General features: G+C 40.8%; 2 protein-coding genes across 2 annotated transcripts in view; both read left to right on the forward strand.

Moving 5' to 3' along the window:
- The first annotated feature begins 329 nt into the window (after positions 1-329).
- LOC125886320 (importin subunit alpha-1-like) lies at positions 330-9,071 on the forward strand. Its single transcript, XM_049572432.1, has 11 exons — positions 330-375; positions 716-826; positions 924-1,064; positions 1,722-1,810; positions 2,401-2,669; positions 3,963-4,057; positions 5,675-5,938; positions 6,124-6,357; positions 6,839-7,021; positions 7,949-8,098; positions 8,838-9,071. The coding sequence occupies exons 2-11, from the start codon at positions 761-763 to the stop codon at positions 8,925-8,927; spliced, it is 1,581 nt and encodes a 526-aa protein (XP_049428389.1). The 5' UTR covers positions 330-375; positions 716-760; the 3' UTR covers positions 8,928-9,071.
- Positions 9,072-10,081: 1,010 nt separating this feature from the next.
- The window catches only part of LOC125886011 (E3 ubiquitin-protein ligase SMURF2-like), a 72,885-nt gene continuing 63,469 nt past the window's right edge, over positions 10,082-19,497 (forward strand). The window contains exon 1 of the mRNA XM_049571909.1: positions 10,082-10,487. Within this exon, the coding sequence (XP_049427866.1) occupies positions 10,436-10,487 (52 nt within the window). The 5' untranslated portion in view covers positions 10,082-10,435. The remainder of the gene's footprint in view (positions 10,488-19,497) is intronic.

The following is a 19,497-nucleotide window of genomic DNA, read 5'->3' on the forward strand; positions in this document are numbered from 1 at the left end:
ATGTGGAAAATAACCATTATCAAACTGTAAGAGCAAATAAAAAACAGCGGTGAGACGTGTCTTTGAGCACCTAAAATTTAATGACAATTTGTTATGTGAGGAAAATGTTACGCTCGGTACATTGGGTAGCTCAGACATGGCCGCAATGGTTCATAATGAAAGCCTACCAGTGCACAAAGATGTGGAAGCTTTGTCTCGCGATACTACCAGCGGTTGCCTTTGACAACGGGTGTGTTGTCTGAAGCTTTTTTTTGTTACCAGTGGGCTAGGGGGAGGGGCTTGTGGTTCATCTGACCAATCAAAACGCAAGGAAAACAGGGTGGTATATACGTGACGTCACATTTGGTGTAAAAAAAATTACAAGAAATCTGAACGGTAAGCGCGTTGCACATGTCGTGTGACAAAATCTGCATTTTAAACAAACGTATTGTTATGGTTTTAGTTTAAGTTATTGTGTTGCTTATAATTTTATGGTTTTATCGTTGTTGTTGTGAATTTCAGCGGGGTTTGGGGTGTTGGTTTATCAGGCAGGCTCCGTGTGCGGCGGGGCCACATGGTGTTAGATAACCGGCTTTGCCTCAAGAGAAGCGGCCAGTTAACTGCTAGCGTTAGCTTATCCACCGCCCGTTAGCTCACTTAAAGCAGAGGAAGGAAGTGAAATTAACCGTTTACATGGCTGTTTAATTTTTAACGTTGAATTTTCATCTCTGAACAGGGAGTGTCTGTACGTTATTGCAGTTGTCTTGTTCAACGGTCAGGAATGTCAGCTGGCAGCGACAACGGAGCTCGTCTCACCCAGTTCAAAAACAAAGGGAAAGATGCCAACGTAAGTTCCGCGATCAACAGCCGACATTATAACATTAATTATGTCACTTATCGAAATAAATACAACCATATATTCTCATGGGTACCGACTTCTTCAGGAGCTAAGGCGAAGGAGAGCGGAAGTCAACGTAGAGCTACGTAAAGCGAAGAAGGATGATCAGATCCTGAAGAGGAGGAACGTCCAGACTCTTCTGGAGGATCCGACTTCCCCTCTCCAAGAGAAAGACCCCAACGCTCAGGTACCCAGCAGCTGATCCTGGTCAGCTCTAATGCCCCTTTCATACACTCTATTTCATTTGGCTGGGGACAGTAAACAGGAGGCACCTGAAATAACACAACTGGTTTTGCGTGTCTGAAACATTTGATTGTATAATTTAGTTGGCTATGATTGAGCTGCAGCAAGCTCAATGCCAACACCCAGCACTATCCTCAGAGAATAGGTCTAGTCAAATTGAACCAGAAAGGCAGATAAAAGCTTGGTCTGTTTGTACTCATTATACAAAGTGAAACTTGGAGCAAGCTCAAAGCATAACTAAGGTTTCACCCACACTTATATGTTTTCATTTAAAGTGCACATGTGTTTACCTAAAGATAACAGTGTGAAGGTTGTTCCACTTCATTTTAAAATACTTCCTCATTGCTTAAAGAGTCACTGTTAGTGTTAATCAGTGTATGTTATGAAGGCCTTGAATTTGCATTCAGTACCTAATAATTCTGAAAACAAATTTTAGGTCAAAACTATTTTTTCCGCTCTTTTTTTACAATTGATCTGCACTTTCCTGACACTGAAACCTTGACCTAGAAATGCAAGTGCATGTTGCAGGTTATTTTTATCTGCTTTTTGCCCCAGGTTTACCTGCCAGATAAGTAATCTGTTTTTGTTTCTGTTTTCACAGCCTCCCCAGCACTGGTCCGTGGAGGAGATTGTAGGAGGTGTAAACAGCCAGAGTCTAGATCATCAGCTGCAGGCTACGCAGGCTGCCAGGTAAAAATCATTTAGTAAAAGAAGCTTGACTGAAGAGTTTTAATGAGATAATATAATACAATTGTTCCCAGGTTGTTAGAGGGCATTTTATGCTTATAGACACAGTCCACATGGAGCATATTTTTTTTGTCCAGTCTTTCATCATCTGGATATCATCTCTCCTATATAATACTCCTAAATCATGACAGTTTGTCCATCGTATTTAACAGTTAGATTTCGGGCATATTCTTTTGCGGATGTCTTGCTTCCTCCTATTAAGTAAAAAATTCATTTGTTCCCAAATCTGTTAAACATGATAACTCATGTATTGTCCTTCAGCTAGTTCTTACTGTAATGACATTTAACACAACTACAAGTTGCTTTGATTGTATTTATTTCCCCCCCCCAAAAATATATCTAACGTTTTTGCATTTTATAAGTCTTTTTATATTACTGTTTTTCTTCAATTGAGCCTCCCAGACTAAAATATATCACATTGTTGCCTATACACTGTAGCTGTATAACCAGAAGAACAATACATCTTGACTTTCTCTTTCTTTAAAAGTACTTTATCTTAATTACACCCCAACTGTGTTTGATCTGATCTACAGGAAGCTCCTCTCCAGAGAAAAACACCCACCTATTGACAGCATCATCGCTGCCCAACTCATCCCAAAGTTTGTTAGTTTTCTGGCATGGTCAGAATGCCCCCCCATCCAGTTTGAGGCAGCCTGGGCCTTGACCAACATTGCCTCGGGTACCTCAGAGCAGACAACTGCTGTAGTGGAAGGAGGGGCCATCCCAGCCTTCATCAGCCTGGTGACATCACCCCACCCGCACATCAGCGAGCAGGCCATTTGGGCCCTGGGAAACATCGCAGGTACTGTAGGCCAACAACACTTAACGTCTCTTTGTGTCTGAGGTTACTTGTTTTACCTCTGCACTTCCATTACTACATCCTGCACTGCTATATTGTTCAGCTTATTTACCTAGATAGTTGTGATGTGCGGATTTGTTGTTGTTATTGTGTGCATCTGGGTTGCCATGTTGAGGGATTTTGAATTAAATTAAGAGGGTGTGTCCTAGTAATCTTACTGTACGTGTGTTGTTGACACAGTGAATTCTTGTCCAAAGGTGATTCATGCAAGATAAGAAGGAACGCGCTGTCTATTAGAGTATCAACACAGGTTGTTTTCTTAGTCAGTAAAGATTTTAGAACAGATCATGGTGAGAAAAAGGGCCCGAGATATTATGGTAGTTGAATAACACTGAAGCTAATACTAATGCTGAAGGGCCAGCTCCTTATTGTCGTGGTTCCTATGCAGATGGGAAAATTATGGAATTTAATTTTAATAATATCCAGGTCTGGATAAGTATTGAAGAAAGAAAACAGTGTGGAAAAGTATTTGTGTCTAGACAAACTGATCAAAGACCTACAAGCAGAGTGTTTTTCATGGCTTTTGTAGCAGGCAGCCAGCACAACCAAAATGTTTACCACTGTGTGAGAAAGTGCGGGCCAGAACGAGCTTGATGTCTTCGAAAGCAAAGCAGGAAATATGGTGTGCAATTGAACACATACTTCTACATAGGGCTGCCTCTATGCCTGCATGTCACAGCATGCAAAACAGCTCTGCCCCAAGCGCCGTATAACTGAACCAAATCCAGACATCCGCAACCAAAGTAGTTCAAAAGAAAATGGATTATCTTTGAATTGCATATGTAGCATAGGAAATAACAAAATATGAAGCTTGTCTGGGCATTTACGAGTTATGCAGTAATGTAGTTATTAGAAAAATAATATTTTATGCAAAAGGAAATTATACCGTTATCGGTGTGCTAATTGTTGTTTCCATGGACACAGTGAATTAACAAGGCTGCACAGATGCTTTGAATATTAAGTAATTAAATTTAAATAAAATAAATAACGTATTTCACTTTTTTCAACTCATTGGTTTTAGCTGTTGGTACTCCGATGTCAGATATGGTTGGAAAAATACACCAAGAACTGTGGAAATATGAGTCTTAAAGTATGAAAATCTGAAATGGAAAATATGTAACCCTGCACTATAGTGGCTGACTGTAATTTTCATATAGTCACAGTTTGCTTTTTTTCTGTTCTGATTGCACTCCAAACAGCACATGACTTTAAATGTATTTTTCCCCTAAAATCTAGGTGATGGATCCAACTACAGAGACCTAGTGATCAAACATGGTGGTCTCCAGCCACTCCTCGCCTTGCTGGCAGCCCCTGACCTGTCTGTGTTTCCTGTGAGTTTCTATCAAACAGTATTGCACTGCTGCTTTTAAGAGACTTTTTCATCTTGGTTTCAGTGTGTTCTATTCAGATTTATAAATTGACATTGTCTGAGTCCAGTTGAGGCAGACTTGTGCTCCCATTTGGCATTAGAATAGCAAGATTTTTATGGTGTAGGCAGATCAGTTGGATCAAGCTGTTAGTAGATTTGTAATCTACGGGCGGCAGTAGCTCAGTCCATAGGAACTTGGGTTTGGAACCGGAGGCTTGTTTGAGTCCCATCCGGACCAAAATATGGAGCGTGGACTGGTGGCTGGAGAGGTGCCAGTTCACTTCCTGGGCACTGCCGAGGTGCCCTTGAGCAAGGTACCGAACCCCCCAACCGCTCAGGCCTCACCAAGGGCAGCCCCCTCACTCTGACATCTCTCCACTTTGTGCTCGTATAGGTCCTGTTTGTGCATGTGTGTGCCTTTCGGACCTGTGTGTAATTGACAAGCAAGAGTGAAAACATTGAATTTCCCCTCAGGGGGATTAATAAAGGAAATAAACTTAAACTATAAACTTAACTTAATTGATGCTCTTCAGAATCGACTAGCCTGTCCTTATGTGGGGTGCATGAGTGCATGTATGCATCTGTCACCATATGTATCCCCTGCCACATTAGAATCAGATCCTGATTCTTTTCCATGTGTTTTGGCTCCAGTTACATCTGAATTCAAATAAAACACAATTTGTATTTAGAGCTGTGCTCTCCTGATCTGATCAACTCCTCAATAAGTTGCAGTGTGGGTGTGTTCAGGTTTATTCTGCATCTGAAAAAAGAACCAAAAAAAGTCAAAAGGTGTTTTCCAACATATGATCCAAATTAGAAATTTGACATTAATATGGTTGAGCTAATGTATATTGGGGCGTCGGTAGCATAGTGGATAGTGCTGGCGCCCCATGTACAGAGGCGATGCCTCGCTGCAGCGGTCGCAGGTTCGACTCCAGCTTGCAACCCTTTGCTGCATGTCAACCCCCACTCTCTCTCTCTCACCCCATTTCAATCTGTCCTGTCCATTAAAGGTAAAAAGCCCCAAAAAATAATCTTTTTTTTAAAAAAAAAGATAATGTATGTTGTTTACTGTGGTAGCAGGAGGAGGTGTAGTAGACTGGCTACAGCTTTTCTTTTCATAAAAACAAAAACAACGTTTGTGCTGTACTGGTTTTTCTAGTTTGGTTTTGTTGGGATACTGTGGTTTTGCCAATTGCTTATATGCCCACAGACAAGGCCTAACTAAATATTAGTTCACCTGAAACGCTTTCAGTGTCAACAAGGCTTATCTTGGCATGTGGTGTGAAACGATTTATTCCTGTTGAAAAGTTAATGCACCGTTGAGAGGCCTTTTGCACACAGCAGAGCGGTCTGTAATTTGACTTTGCTCTTGCACCTTAAAAATGTTATTCAGTGATTTGACAGAAGTTATTTAATGTGGCTCTGGCACAGTAGTTAGAGCGGGTCGTCACAAATTGCAGGAATTGACTCTCTTGAGTCTCTCTAGGGCTTGTCAGTATCTGTTTCTCTAACAACTATCATGTTATGACACTTTGATGTTTTAAAATAATACTTGGCTCTTTATCCACCATACCAGTCTGTCTACCTGCGCAATGTCACCTGGACGCTGTCCAACCTGTGTCGGAACAAGAACCCGGCACCTCCTTTGACGGCGGTGCAGCAGCTGCTCCCAGCCCTGGTGCGCCTCCTGCACCACGATGACAGGGAGATTCTGGTCGACACCTGTTGGGCCGTGTCCTACTTGACCGATGGCTCCAATGAGAGGATAGAGGTGGTGGTACAGGCTGGCCTGGTGCCCCGCCTGGTGCAGCTGCTGGCCTGTGGGGAGCTCTCCATTGTGGTATGTGATGTTGAGTTTGTAACTCAAAATCAAGCTTATGCTGCTGCTGTGTGCATCATTAGTGGCTTCAAATAGATATGCATGAACACACAGAATTTAGGTTTCAAACCATATTCATATTCATCACCATTATTCCTCCTATATATGATTCCTAAATAATTGACATGCTCTCCCTCACCTTGCAGACTCCAGCCCTGCGGTCACTTGGCAACATTGTGACTGGGACAGACGAGCAGACACAGTGTGTGCTGAATGCAGGTGCTCTGGCAATGTTCCCCAGCCTGCTGCGACACCACAAGCCCAATATCCAGAAAGAGGCAGCCTGGACAGTGTCCAATATCACTGCTGGCAAGGACACCCAGATCCAGGAGGTCATCAATGCAGGCCTGATGCCCATGTTGGTGGAGATCCTCCAACAGGTCAGAACACAAGAGACAGGAAATACAGCTGGCTTGTTAAAATACTCCAAATGCAATTTATTTATTTACAATGAGTTATTTTACTGGCTAAATACCTGCCTCACAGACCACAACATACATGTATGTATACTGTATGTATATACTGCATCAAAAAGAGAATCACAAAGTTGTCGATAAGTTAATAATAATTTATACGTATATATGCCTGGGTTTTTTTTTATTATTGTTCTTCCTGTAATCTAAAATACCCTGACCAGTGCAGTCACTTGCGTTTTCCCCAACGTCTCTCCAGAATGCTGCAGTTTTTACAGAGTTTTTTTGTTTTATGAACAAATTAAGTAATTTTCTCTGAGGAGCTGATTTATGATGATATTACTTTTATTTCATTAAGGCTCATTCAGTATATCTTAAGTATCTGTAGTTCATCTCTGTACTTTTCTCTGGCCTAAAACTTGTCATTTCTGATGTCATTTCTGTTTAGGGAGACTACAAGACTCAGAAGGAGGCGGTGTGGGCTGTCACCAACTACACCAGTGGTGGAACAGTGGAGCAGGTGGCCTACCTGGTCCAGTGCAGTGTGCTGGGGCCTCTGTTCACCCTGCTCACAGCCAAAGACAGCAAAATCATCTTGGTCATCCTGGATGCAATCTACAATATTTTACAGGTAAAGACCCTGTTGTTGTGTGTTTTGTAGTTGCTTACTGCAAGATTTTTTGTGGTGTGATCAAAATGCTGTGATTGAAACTCTGTGTCATGTGTGGAGTAGATTTTACCCCCAACTTGTCTGACATTGCAGCTGATCTCTGAGGCTTACTTTAGAGCCAGTGTATTGTGTATATGTATGCAAATCAACATGCATACAATTTATACTTGACTAAGTTATAGGTAATGTATCACAGTACAAATTATACAGTATCTGCAATGATTTTTGTCAAAGTTATAAAATGTGTAGCAATGATAGCTACACCAAAGCATTTTTAGAATGTATTTCTTTTTTGCTGATGAGAAGAGATTATAAGGAAGACACATTTAAACCAGTTTCCTCAGATTAATTCGTCATGTGTGATGTGAAATGAGTGACTTGATTAACTAACCAGAAAAGTTGGTGGCGTAAGAGATTATGCTCCATGAGGTGTCCATTTTCAGGAATGAACAAATGATGGTGGGGCCAAACCTGTCAGATGTGCATTAATTTATATGTTCATACATTTTTGCAGTCAAAATCCAAAGTAATTCATAAGCCATAACTCTGTTTACCTGGTAACATCTCAGGGTTGGACTGATACCTAGCAAGCATTACCATCCCATGAGGTTCTTATGCAACAGTAACGTTGTTCACTCCATTAAATAGGACAAACCTTAGACACAACTTGACAATGGGAGATATATTAAGTCCGCTCAGACAATAATTAAAATACATTTAAGAGAAATTAGCCTGGAAATATACAGACTCCTCCACCAGCAGGTCCCAGTTAAATGACAGAATGATGCAGATGTATTCCTGACAGTCACAGATTAAAATGGATGGTAATGGTTCATCTCTTGCTAAGGAAACCATTAGTCTTACGGAAGTCTCCCCCCTTCTCCACAGATGGCATACAAAACTGGTGAAATTGAAAAAGTGTGCCTATTGATTGAGGAGTTGGGTGGTTTGGACAAGATTGAGGCACTGCAGTCCCATGACAACGAGGCTGTCTATAAGTCCTCTCTCAACATCATAGACAGATTCTTCTCTGAAGAGGTAAGTGCTGAAAACAGGTGTCAGCGCTAATGGTGAAAACAACCATAGACATTTGTATATACATGCACCTTGAATTTTAGATTCTTGAATGACCGCAGTGGCTTCATTTTAAGAGTTAATTTTCTTCTGTATCTGTTCAGCTTTGCTTTTTTCGTTTCCAAAATGCATATATGTGCTCGATTTTCCAAAGACTTTGTCAGGAAATGCCACTCAGTGTGATTGTACAGTTCGTTACAGTTGTGATACAAACCACTTCCTTCAACAATTCAAGCAGAACACAAACATGGAATGAATTAAAAGACTGGCAGAAGAAGTATGACTACAACTTAAATCGTAATTCATATGACTCATTCACAGATTAAATGACAACAGCCTTGGCAGAGCTAGCAGGTTGGCACACGTTACTGCCAAAGAATAAATGTGGGGTGTGATGCAACAGTACAGTAGCCTGAGCTGGATCTTGGCAGGTTTCTGCGAGGCAACCTTCAATATAATTCTTATTGTATGTTTAATGGGTGTTTTCCTTTTTGGTGAAATCACTGACCAAAGGCTTTTAGAACTAAAACATACTGTTGTGTACACTATCTGCCTTCAGTGTTAATGCATTCACAACAGACCATTTGTTGGCTGACAGAAATGGTCTGGTCCACAAAGTCTATCTTAAACCATGTCCATTAAATGATCCCCCAAAACATGCTAAGACTCTGTTAATCCTCTAATGCGTCCTCCTGCCTTTCAGAATGAAGACGATGAGTCAGTGGTTCCTGAAGCTACAGGAGACTGCTATACCTTCCAGATCCCTGAGGACCAGAGCACTTTCCAGTTTTAACATGTCCACATTTCTCTTTGTAACATAAAAAAGGAAGTTCATACTGTGTTGATATTTTTGTATTTTTTTTTTAGACATTTCATTCTTGTACGTGACATTACAAGAACAAAATATCCGTTTTAAATAAATATTTGTAAATAATTATTACTCTTGCATAAGGTTTTACTCTTGGTGGGTGTTTCAGATATAAGCAGGTTACAGGGAAATGTGCCTGATTTGTGACGTAGGAGGGGTGTTAAGAATGACTTCTTGAGAGAAATAAGGAATAGGTGAGTGTGTCCATGTCACCACTAGGTGACACTGTGGTTATTCTTTATACTTGTAAGCCTACACGTTATAAGGACACTGTTGTGTCTTCAGTACATTGTAAACTATTTTATGAATGAGATCTGTGTTTCAGTGTGTTCACACTTTATGGCCATAGTGGCTCAGGGGGGGATGCAGGAATGAACACTACCAAGCTTGGAGACTTAAATGTCAAAGTCATTTTCTTTACTGCAGACCTGCATTCAGGGTATCTACCTTCAGGAATTTCTTCTACAGTGCTTAATTGTTTTATTGGCTTAATGTGGTAGACGCAAAGTATTAAGTGGCCTTATGACATTTTATACAAGACACTACATATCACGTGTGAATATTTGTATAATAGGCTTGAGAAATTGTTCTGTTTTGCAATGGATAAATGAGCCTCCCAAAAGCTTGGATGCTCACTTTTGATATTACCCCGCTTTTAACTGATACAACTCTTACTGAATAGTTTTGATCCAGAGTGGATACACAGTAATTTAAATCGTTTAACTCAAACTATTCGCTGGAGCTGTCCAGCGCGGTCGTGTCCATATTAACTGTACCAAGCTGTTTAAATTAAGGCCGGATGAAGATAATTTGTACATTCAAAGTAAAATAATTGGATGGTTTGTCCCAATTCAACCAGGCAAAAATGATTTTTAATTATGTGCTAATTGTGTTTTAATGGTGTGTGCACTAAATTAAAATGCTATTTCTTTCTTGCTGGCAGCCAGCGTTAAGAAAATGTCGAACATGTGTTTTAGTGGGGCTTTTATTTTTAAGGAGTACACCGGATGTGCTTTTATATAGCGTCGTCCTGCCTGCCTGCAGTGGGACATGTAGCTCAGTGTTCACCATCACGACCAGCTTCAGTGCAGACAGCACGGGCAGAGCAGACGCCTGTCTGGATGGAGGGCAAACCGTCCACTTGATTCGTATCAGTACCCGCGGCTCGCTCCGTGAACGGCATTTGTGAACGTAGTTATTTGTATGTTTTTTTTACGGAAAGAGGGGCAGTAGAGCGAGTGTTATTCCATCGTTGTAATTATGATACCATTATGTTGCATACACAGTCCGTGTGATTTGCTATGGTGATACTACAAGCTACCACAAGCTAGCAAAGGGATTGTTTTGGGAGATACCGTTTTCAGTTACCCATACGCTCACACATGAATTAGACGCTTTTTGTGAATTTTCATCAAGCTGGAACACAAAGGGGAATGTCTAGCCAAGGAGTTAGGAGAAATGGCCCAGTAAAGCTGCGGTTGACAGGTAAGCACATTTAAACCCCCTCCTGCGCCGCTCGGAAACGTTAGCAAGTTAGCCTGCTAGCTAACCAGGCTAACATCTGCTGATGGTGCCGCTGGACACTGGCGCGTGCGTCTTGTGTGATTAAAAATGTTCAATTTCCTATTATATCGTATGTTTCTGTCTAATGCTGCTTATTATTTTACACGAATGTAACCCATGCTAATTTACGAAGCAGCACTGAAAGACAGTCAGTGAGCCTTGCGCGTTAGCAAACATTAGCTGTGACAACAACGCTGTTTGTGTTGCATTAACCTAGCTGGCTAACGCTACTTTGCATCTTATCTGATGGGTTTCTTTCCAAGGTTGTCTTAGAACAAATTTTTAAGCTTAATATCTGTAAGTCTGTGCTAATGTCCACCTATATCTGTAGTCTTTCAGCGTAATTTGTGTGGTTGTTATTAATACTTGTTTATCCGTATCGTCATTGAAACGAAACAAGTTACATCTAACCATTAATCATTAGGACTTGATCTCTTCTGTGTGGTCATGTTCTGTGAACATTAATGGGGGTACAGGTTATGCTGTTTGTGGCTTCATACTTGGGCTTCAGTGGATGTGGAATCACATTTAATTGTTAAATATCTTATCGCACATTCTGGTGTCATTACTAATAGCCTTGATGTATTTAGAGCATAACTTTAAATGTGCTATATCATAATTGAACAACATAGAAGAGACATACCGTTAAACTGTGCAGTACACACGTTTATTTGCAGTATGTGCATTTTGTTACAGCTCTGAGATGGCATTTGTAGCATATGTTTAACTTGGATAGATGGATTTATGCAGGGAGCAGATTTCCAGCCCTTCACTCCCATCATCCTCTGGTGGTAGCCATATCCAATGATTAATCTGATGGTGTTGAGAGAATATAAGATTTGTCTCATTGTGAAGAGTCATTTTTATCTCTATTTAGTGAAACACCACACTTACTTTTCAAGAATCCCAATACCAGTAGTGTAACTTCTAATTCCCACAGTACAGCATGACAGGTGTTCTATCATGGTGTGATTTTTCATAGGGTAAGTGAATTAACTCTTTTCTCATTCAGTGAACAACAGGTTAATTTATGTAGAAAGGTAGAGTACTGTAAGGAGAAATAAACTCTCAAAGCTTAAAAACCTACCCTGCTCGCCTGCCCTGGGTCTCTTTTTTCCCCCTCCATATGGGGAATGGTTTTAAATGGGCTGCAGTGGTCTTCAGACGGAATCCCAGGAATGTGAAACCTCAGAGAGGAAATGTGAGTCTTTCCCGATTATAGACACATCCCCTGTCTGTCCTTCACGAGAGAGAAAGGATAAGGGAAACTGTGTGTGTGATTGTGTGTGTGTGTGTGAGAGGAGAGTGAAATTGGGGTTTATATGAGTGACCAGAATTGCTGTTCACACAGTGATGATCGGTGATGCTAAGTCTACATTTAGACTTGTGCATTCATTTGAGCTTTACATTTGTGCTTAGTTGTGGCCACACTTGATTTATAAGTCTGAGACCATGTGCATTTAGACCTAACATTGCATACCAGTCGAAGTCCAGTTTTACTCTGTCTGCTCTGTGGTTTCTGTCATAGTTTGCATGTTTTTTTCTGTCAGGGAGAATTAGAATTTGCTAAACCAAAAGCTTGGATCCAATGAAGTTAACAGATTTGGAACCGATGTGCTTCATAATAGTTTTTCACAGTGTTTGGGTTCCACGTTCATGAAACAGTTTAGTTTGGTAAGCAATATGAATTATTGCCAAGAATTGTTATAGTCATCAAACAAATCCCAGACTGATATGGTTATAATGTGTGTTTGAGATCAAATTCAGTCAAAAAGATTTACTTGTCGTGCTGGTTCATGACTTGTTAAAGTACCATTGAGTACATGTGTTGCATGCAGTTTGTAGCTTCATCGCCTCTTCCCAGCCTTCATCCCTGGTGGTCACCATACAGTTTCTCCAAGCATGAGCCAAATCACAGTAAAACAATGGTTCTGTATCAAACTGGGTCTTTCTATCTTGCTAGCACCTCTTTAGTAAACTGTCCTTATCTTAATCTCCATCTTTGGCTGTTTTCTTCATGTGGCTACATGTCTTTGCAGAAGCACTGCCAACACTAGCACTATGCTGTCAGTGCTGTTAATGACTCTTATATCTGTTTCCAACTGGAAACTGCAGAGGCTTGTGGTTTATTTTTTTGCATTTTGCTATTTCAGCCAAAAGTACACACTGCACATAATTTGCAATCATTTTCAGATGCAAGTCTATAAAAAAAATGAACGAAAACTACCATATTGGTTCTGCTGATGCTAATGATTATTTTCATTGTTGATTAATCTGCCAATTATTTTCCTCATTAATCGATTAGGTGTTGGCTCTATAAAATGTTAGAAAATGATGAAAAATACCGGTGACTGTTTTCCAAAGCCCAAGGTGATGTCCTGGAATGTGTTGTTTTGTCCACAAGCCAAAGATATTTAGTTAAAAGTCATAGAAGAGTAAAGTAACCGGGAAATATTCACACTTAATCTGAGAATTTTTACAACCAACCTAATTGGTTATCAAATTAGCTGGCAATTAATTTAATAGTTGACAATTAACTAGTTAATAGTTGCAACTTTAATGCACACTGAAGCTCAGCTCCAGTCAGTTTTTTGTTCTGTGTTCCTCATGATGATAAAAAAAAGGTGACGGCCATGTTCTTGAAATTTTCCTCCACCAAAGTTAAGATATTCCTTTATATGAGACAGCTGAATTTGCGGTGTGCTGTTATAGCTTGCCACCTTCTCGGGGATCCCTCTCGTCAAGGCCGTGGATTAGAACTTGCTTAGAGTGGGTTTACACACACTACAGGATCCTGACCAAATTCATCCCCAGTTTAGTCATCCCTCACTGCATTCACCTCCACCTTCTAGCTTCTTACAAATGCATTTTTGGAGTTCCTCCTTACGTCTGGAACATTTATCTGGGACAGCTGCTCTTTGATGCTTAAATTAATAATAATAAAAAAACTTCCTAGTTTGAGTTTGCTGGTAGGCGGCGTGTCACCATGTCCCCACAGAGCTTGCTGCCAAGCTTGTAAAAGCGAGCAATCTTGGATTTTGAGAGCTGTTATTCCTAACACTGCAGGGAGCCGACAATTGGTGTAGTTCCCCCTCTGTCTCCTGCGCAGCAACAGTTGGTGTGTGATTTACTGAAATCGAACAGGAATAGAGTGTTTTCCCCTCGCTCTCCTTCACTGGATGGAATCTGGAGTTTCTCAGAGGTGAATGACATGAGATGTACAAGGGGATGAATCCATCGCTCACCCCCTTTTCAAATATGGCTTCTTGGCTGCAATATGCGGCTGCTGCCTGTGCTGTGAGGAAGGGAGTCTGTCTATGTGATCCATTTCCCCCATTAGCCTCCAGTTGGCATGCAGCAAGTAGGGAATGACTGGAAGAATCATCTCAGGATTCTTCCTGTTCTGTGTGAGCGCGTGACACACAGGCAAGCGAGGGAACCCACATGTACAGTTTTCATTTGCTGTCCTGCTTTTTGTGTGTGTGTGAGTGTGAGTGTGTGTGTGTGAGTGCGTGCGTGCGTGCGTGCTTCATTCCAACATTTTGGGTGGCTGGTACTGAAGAGGCGGTAAAACCAGGAAGCTAGTGATTAAGATAAAGATCCAGCCTCTGTTTCTGACCCAGCCTTAGTACCAAGGAAGACTGCATTTCAGGGAAGTTATCAGGGACCACTGTCTCAGCATTCACAGTCAGCTCTCACAAAGTGCAGCTGTGTGTCAGCTTGTTTGTATGTGCAAGCTTAATGCTTGTGTTTTCAAACAGAAGACAAACACACACTTTAACGCCCACAGGCACTCAGACACACAGACACACTCAATTGAGCTTACTGTCAGCACGCAATGTGGAGCTAAATTAGGGCTGTCAGCTTCCTAAAATATTAGGAATGAATGTTACATAGAGTGCGCTGTGGTGATGGTGAGAAACCAACGAGAGTTGTCAAGTTATAAGTTATGATGCTCATGTGGAGTTGAACGACATCTGTGCATTATGGATAAGCTTTGTTCTGTTAGAATGATTTAAAAATGTATGATGTGATGCATTTATCTTGTTAAATGGTAAATATTTACTGCCTTTTTGGGTTTTTTTTTTGCTCAACCAAGTAAAACCTGAAATGAGAGGAAATGGTCCCCTCTGTTTGTTTTAATCTGGCAGTGTGTTATACATATGCCTTTGCGTTTAAAATCAGTCTCCCCGCTCTTCTCTGACTCACTTCTTCATCCTCACCTTGATGGATTAAGTTGGTTGTGTTATTTCTGCTTGCCAGGTTTGCTGGCCTCCCTGTATGATTTGAATGAAAGCTGATTACATCATGGTAGTCACATTTAATCAACACATTGTGAGCTGCTGGTAGTGTGGGGATTTGGACTATGCATGTGGTGTAATTTATTTTGTTACGTCTAAGCTGTTCCTTTTCCAAGTGGATTTTTTCCTCCTCTTTAAGCAATACAGAGTTTTGACAGTTGAAATGTGGACCAGAGTTAGTGATTATGATTCATCAGCACACACAATGGACGTGAGTCATACTGTGACGTGTTTGTGGTGTTGCTCTGTGTTTTATGTATCCCTGGCACCAGCTTTATTTAGGAACAAGCAATGCTCCGGCAGAAAGTGCAGTTTGACCCAGTTATGAGGCAATTAATAGGCACTGCTCATCATTTCTTACTCTCACAGAAATCGTCTTGAAGGTACTGGGCTTTTCTTAAGAGTTTTTGCTTAATAAATCTACTTTTTTTTTTGATACCGTACACATATTGAGAAATATCTTTAAAAATATCACCTGCACAAATAGCATTGATGATGAACCAGTGCATTTCCAGAAGACAAAACATCTGGCCTCAGGAAAGATGAGAGAAGGTAATCTGCTAATGTGGTGCAGAGTCAAGCCCATAGCATAAGGATGGACCCATGTAGAAGACTGCTTGTAAACCTGAGTTACCCAGACACTCAGATAAGTAAGCCTTAGCTGTTCAGTATGCACCTCATATCTCTACTTCGCCACATTGAAAAAGCAGTGTGTTGTTTGGGGAGGGCAGTGGGCGATTCGTCTTCACAGTCCACTGCTTTTTTGAAGTCTGTGGTTCAGTGCTTGTGCTGTTTAAGACAGCTTGCACAAAAGTATGATGTGTTCAAGCCTACATGCTCATTTCCATACTGCTTACCTCTGGCTTTCCTCTTTCTGGAACCAGATACTTCCTCTTTGACTTGACTCCCTGTTTTTCTGAGCCTGTCTGTCAGTGGGATTTCTGAATATGCAGTGTAGCACAATGTGGTATGCTTCGTCTTCAGACATGTGAGTGTCAGATAATAGATGTTTGCAAAGAGGAGAGTGTGTGTGTGTGTGTGTGTGTGTGTGTGTGTGTGTGTGTGTGTGTGTGTGTACTGTACACGCTTGCTTGGTGACGTGTGCGTGGGTGTGTGTGTGTGTGGGTGTGTGTGTGTGTGGTTATATGCTTCAGCTGAAGCATTTTGCATTTGATCTGCCAAGACGAGAGAGCAGCCCAAGTGGGGCAGTCCCCCACTGCTGCTGTCAGCCCTTCTGTCATCATCTCTCCCTCCATCCATTATCTCATGTCCATATTTTTCTTATATCTCCTATCATCTCTTCTCCGATAACATATTTTCTCTGTTGTTAAAGTCCTCTATTAAAGCCCTGACACACAAGCTGACGCATAACCGTCAGGCTGTCAGTGAGCGTCTGTCGCCCTAGTTCCACCAGTCAGACCTTGTCAGTTTTTTTCTCAGCTGATTCAGCATGTTGAATAGGCTGAGAAAAAATCAGAATCGGCAGCCTTTTGTTAAATAAAGTCAATCTGATTGGCAGTTAAGCTCAGTGCACCAAAAGGGAAACAGAAGTGAGGAAAGAGAACAGCTGGCTAAAGTCAAGAAGGCCTGAGATTGAAACAAACTTGTGATATGAGGTAAGGGTTTTTTTTGGCTATTGAGTTCAATAACCAGAAACGGTTCATAATTGTTTGTGTTACTTTTCCCTTGTGATTGGCAAATATCCTTTGTTCACTCAACATCGGGTTTAGTGTGTGCCCAAATATAAAACACAAGTTGCAGCTTCATTTTTCATAGACACAAAAAATGTAAATTTTGATCAAATAAAAGTGGTTTGAGATCTCATTAGGGGTGTAATGGTACACAAAAGTCATCATTCAGTTCATACTCTGGTTTAGAAGTCACGATTCAGTTTGGGATTGGCACAGTGGAAACGCACCCAAATAGATGAGGACACGATTATTTTCATTTATTTTTGAACAGACAGTAGTGCAAGTGTCAAAGACAGACAAAACCCACCTGCTGGGGACTGAGGTAAAATTTTGTCCAGTGGCAGCTTTGGTGAACTTTTTTCGATGTAAAAAGAAGGAACATAACAAACTCTTCTGTACAAACACTGCTTGTTGCCAGAAGGCGACAGGTCACAGCGGGCTATAAAACTGAAAAGCATCTGTTATTCTGTGAATGAAAATACCAAAAAACACAGTATAATGAAAAATAAAATAAAATAAAACCTGTGCATGAGGAGGTGTGTTTTAATTAGTTCCATCTTTGCTATATTTAAACATCTAACACCCCAAAACATTTACCATCCCAGTGATCAACACATCTGGGTGATGCTGTGGAATGTGTGTCTGCATGTTGGGTGTGTTCCCAGTCACAGCTCTTACAACTGTGGAGCAAAGCCGACACAGTCTGTTGTAGCTGACTAGGAACCCACAGACAGGTCCTCCAACTTGGGCGTTTCTTTAGCGCTCGCCATAGTGTGACTGACACGCATGTTAATCAGCTGGTTTAGCTAACCTCAGCATATGGTTAGGGCATGTGGTTATTGTGGGTCAGTGATGTATCGGATATAGTATACCACGTGGGATGTATAAAATGACTGTATTGCGAACATTCTCTCACTCGCTCCTGTGGCTCTCTCCTTCTTACAGACACACACACACACAAATAAAGACTCACAAACATGATAGGTCACACACACACTCTTCCGTCTACCCCAATCACTTTCTCTTGAGGGATACTGTGAGCAGGCGAGGTATGTTTCTTATCTGCAGATCATCATGTTTAACGCCACTGCGTTAACAGTTTAACTTAATGAGATTAGTGATAGCTTTAGCAGAGGAAGCGTTTCTTTGTAACTGTAGGGCAGTATGACAGTACCTACCTTATTTAACTCTATTGTCACTGTAGTGCATTTAATAATTTTGTGTTTTAGTAGTCTACAGTACTTTGGAAGATTTTTCAAAATATTTCAATATATATAATTTATTGCCATATAGCCTAAAAATATTGTGATGTTATTTTCAAGCCATATTGCCCCACCCTATTTTAAAGGTTTCTTGGTCGGGCAGTAAGGCTTGGACTTTGGTTCCACATTACGTGCGTCAGTCTACATGCCATTTATTCCTCATGCGTCTGCTTGCACTGGACTTGGACCCCTTTACCATGATGAGTCGGTACAAATACACAAACCGTTAAAGCCCAAGATTCCAGTTAGTTTCAAATGAGAGAAACGGAAACCAATACGTCATTCTAGTACTTCTTATAGTGCAGCTGTTGCAATCTAATTATAAAAGAAGTGTGATCTTGAAGTAAGGGACCAAATACAGAACTGTCCTGTACCAACACTCTGTAATAAATCTAACATTAGTGAGAAGTCAGGCACAAGAAACACTCTTCATACTGATGATATATGCAATGTTTCTGATTTTGATGGTCTGCATTTGAATGCCAAAACACTGAAGGCTGTCATTTTGTGTTTGAATCAGTTGCCGTGGGCATTTGAGGCAGAAGTTAGTGACTCTTTGTGTAAACTACTCTTAGTTTATGAGATGCATGCCTCTGTCTAAAAATGTATGCTCTGTGGCAAGAATAATTGGGCTAGTTAATGACCTTTGTTTTATTTGCAGTGACTGATTTAGTTGAGTCACCTGGCTGTGAATGAAATACCGTCTAGCGTAAATATTCAGTGCTATAGATTAGTCTGTGTGCACAGTCCTTGTCAAGAAAGAGATGATGCTCTTGTAACCGTGCTTGTCTGCTTGATCTTGCCTCTAGCATTTGGGGTCACTGTGTTGTGGTTAGGTTTTGTAGAGCAGTACAGAGCTCTATACCCAAACTTCCTCCAGCTCTGTTTAGTCTGCAGCACCGGCATATACTTCAATTGACCACACGCACACTACTCTGGTTCTATACACTCATTCAGTGTTCATGTGGCCCTTGTCATCATCAGGAAACATTTATTTTCACTTTGTGATGCAGCTGTTCCAGCTGTATTTATCCTTTCTTTTATCAGTATATCTAAAAGGAAAATACAGGGGGTTAACAGTTTTCAGATGCAGCAGACCACACGAAATTATGTTGCATGTTGTGCTTAATTTGTTGATCCCAAAGAAATTTATATATTTCATTTTCACATATCCTTACTTAACCTCCAAATGATAAGCAAAATCATTTTAATTAAAATACAAAATACATGTGGTTTATTGTCCAAGTGTCTGAAATAGGGATCCACTGTCTCTAAGTTATAAAATAGAGGGATGGTGAAACACGAATTGACACAAATGATTTTTCTGCGGCATGATTAGAGATATTATCCTGATTGCCAAGTGTAGTACTCTTTCTTGTCAGTTGCTTTACTGCTTAATGTTACTGTATGTGACACCAGTGTGATGCTGTCAAGTTCAAGTAATGGATAATCAATGAGAGGGTTTGTTAATGTTGAGGGCACCTTTGTTGTGACACTCTTATCCAGCATGTGACTTTGCCTGTATGATACTTACACAATAAATGCAGAGTAGTTAAGATCACCTTGTGGATCAGCAGTGTTGTTGCTGGCTGACCTATTTTTCTTTCTTTTTCAATAATCTGCAGGCAGTGAGTCAGTGCAGTATTTCAACCCAAGACTCACCTGGCCGGCAGTAGCT

The sequence above is a fragment of the Epinephelus fuscoguttatus genome, linkage group LG3 (genome assembly GCF_011397635.1).
Source record: "Epinephelus fuscoguttatus linkage group LG3, E.fuscoguttatus.final_Chr_v1".
Taxonomy (NCBI): domain Eukaryota; kingdom Metazoa; phylum Chordata; class Actinopteri; order Perciformes; family Serranidae; genus Epinephelus; species Epinephelus fuscoguttatus.

Excerpts from the sequence above, each read along its gene's own strand:
- LOC125886320 (XM_049572432.1), top strand. The coding sequence starts at position 761 with ATGTCAGCTGGCAGCGACAACGGAGCTCGTCTCACCCAGTTCAAAAAC. Across the intron at positions 4,058-5,674 it reads CTGACCTGTCTGTGTTTCCT|TCTGTCTACCTGCGCAATGT; the intron begins GTGAGTTTCTAT and ends CCACCATACCAG. Across the intron at positions 7,022-7,948 it reads CAATCTACAATATTTTACAG|ATGGCATACAAAACTGGTGA; the intron begins GTAAAGACCCTG and ends CCTTCTCCACAG.